General features: G+C 43.6%; 1 protein-coding gene across 1 annotated transcript in view; it reads right to left on the bottom strand.

Moving 5' to 3' along the window:
- The window catches only part of tbc1d30 (TBC1 domain family, member 30), a 55,144-nt gene that overhangs the window by 29,696 nt on the left and 22,948 nt on the right, over nt 1-2,500 (bottom strand). The window contains exons 8-9 of the mRNA XM_063217804.1: nt 1,471-1,639; nt 376-481 (exon numbers count right to left, since the gene is read on the bottom strand). Coding sequence (XP_063073874.1) covers nt 376-481; nt 1,471-1,639 — 275 coding nt within the window. The remainder of the gene's footprint in view (nt 1-375; nt 482-1,470; nt 1,640-2,500) is intronic.

Consider the following 2,500-nt stretch of genomic DNA (forward strand, 5'->3'; position numbering starts at 1 on the left):
TCCGTGTAGCGTGTAGCATGCTACACGGATCCATTGACTTTCACTAGCTTAGCACATGCTCATTTAAACTGTATTAAGCCCCAAAATAGTGGCATACCCTTTTAAGATGACAACCTGATCTCATTCAGAGGGTTACACATTGACACATATATACAGAGACAGGCACAGGCACACACGCATGCAGACACGCACACACCGCCCCGTACCTGCATGAGTCACGTACCTTGAGATAAGTTCCTATACACATAGATGCATGAACAGAAATGCTCGAACACACACCCACACACACATGCACACACGCACGCACACATACACACACCCACACACACATGCACACACGCACGCACACATACACACACACACACAGCTGCTTACCTGCATGAGTGTGTGTGAGTCTATGAGGTTGTGTTGCAGCATCTCCTGTGTGAGGCAGCCCATAGTGCTGTAGAAGTCATCAGCAGACTGGCAATACTCCACCCTCCTACAGATATAACACACACACACACACGCACACACACACACACGCACACGCACACACACGCGCACACACACACACACATGCATACACGCACGCATATACACACGCATACACATGCATGCATGCATGCACACATACACGCACACACCAGTAGAGAGAGAGAGAGAGAGAGAGAGAGAGAGAGAGAGAGAGAGAGAGAGAGAGAGAGAGAGAGAGAGAGAGAGAGAGAGAGAAAGAGAGAGAGAGAGAAGAGACATGAATGTTGAGATAAAGAAATAAAAACAGTCCCTCCCATATAAAAGCTGTAAAATGGGCGCCATCATTTCCTTCCTAATCTCCTCAGTGGGGGGGGGGGGGGGGGGAGATTTCCTTCCTCAGTGATAAGAGTCCTATTGTAGGAGTCCTATGATAAGAGTTGATAAGAGTCCTATTGTAGGAGTCCTATGATAAGAGTTGATAAGAGTCCTATTGTAGGAGTCCTATGATAAGAGTTGATAAGAGTCCTATTGTAGGAGTCCTATGATAAGAGTTGATAAGAGTCCTATTGTAGGAGTCCTATGATAAGAGTTGATAAGAGTCCTATTGTAGGAGCTGCATATCTCACACTCACAGCTGCGCAGGAGGTCCATTACATTACTAGGATTTTAATTATTATTCAATTTAGTATCATCATAATATAATTGAAAAGAGTAAAACTTTCTCAAAGTTTTGCCCAGATTATAGCCTGTGCCAACCTAAGCAGATCACCCCCTATAGTATACAGTCTATGGTATTTGTTTTTAATATTTTCTCATCACTAGTATATGTTAAAGCATAGGTACACAACAACAACAACAACAACAACAACAACAACAACAACACCATATTCCAAGTCCATCATGATTAACCATAACTCTCCCATTTCCCAGCTTTGCAGGTCTATGATTATCACTATTATCATTCTTAGTATTCGTAATAAAATAATAAAAAGAAGAGACGAAGGTGTAACGTACTCTCCCAGTTTAGCCCATATGGCCAGTGCCACTCTCAGCAGCACTTCTGATCCCTCGAAGAAGACCGAGTCCCAGATCTTCAGAACGGTGCCGCGGGGCAGACAGGTGGCAAACATGGTCAGAAACCATTGCATGGTGAACACATTGGTCAGGGGAGGCTCGTAACTACCTGTAGACACACACACACACACACACACACACACACACACACACACAGTAAACGTGGTCAGAAACCACTGCATGGTAGGGCTGAACAATTAATCGAAAAATAATCAAAATCATGATAAAATAGTGAAATCGAACTCATGATTTTAATCGTGATTTAATCGTGGCAATAGTGACCTACTTTTGAGAGCGTCCTTGAAGCCAGAAATCTGTCCACTTAAGTTTTATGCTATTGCCTTTACATATCACAATTCATTTTATTTTGCTCATCCCGTATGTAATTCATTCTTGGTTATATTTCGTCTTGTTAGAATTTTCAAAAAAATCAGCAAAAATCAATAATCATGATTAATAATCGTGATTATGATTTTGACCAAAACAATCGTGATTATGATTTTTTCCATAATCGTGCAGCCCTACTGCATGGTGAACACATTGGTCAAGGGGGGCTCGTAACTACCTGTAGAGACACACACACACACACACACACACACACACACACACACACACACACACACACACACACACACACACACACACACACACACACACACACACACACACACACGCACACACACGCACACACACGCACACACACGCACACACACACACACACACACACACACACACACACACACACACACACACACACACACACACACACACACACACAGTCAAGGACCACTGCATGGTGAACACGTTGGTCAGAGGAGGCTCATAGCTACATGTACACACACACACACACACACACACATACACACACACACTAGAGATTCATAGCTTCACAGACATGCACGGACAGCATTCACCAGCCGAAAGATGAAGCCTTCAGATGTACTGACTAGTGTTCCATCCTCATCGATCT

Source organism: Engraulis encrasicolus, chromosome 15, assembly GCF_034702125.1.
Source record: "Engraulis encrasicolus isolate BLACKSEA-1 chromosome 15, IST_EnEncr_1.0, whole genome shotgun sequence".
Taxonomy (NCBI): Eukaryota; Metazoa; Chordata; class Actinopteri; order Clupeiformes; family Engraulidae; genus Engraulis; species Engraulis encrasicolus.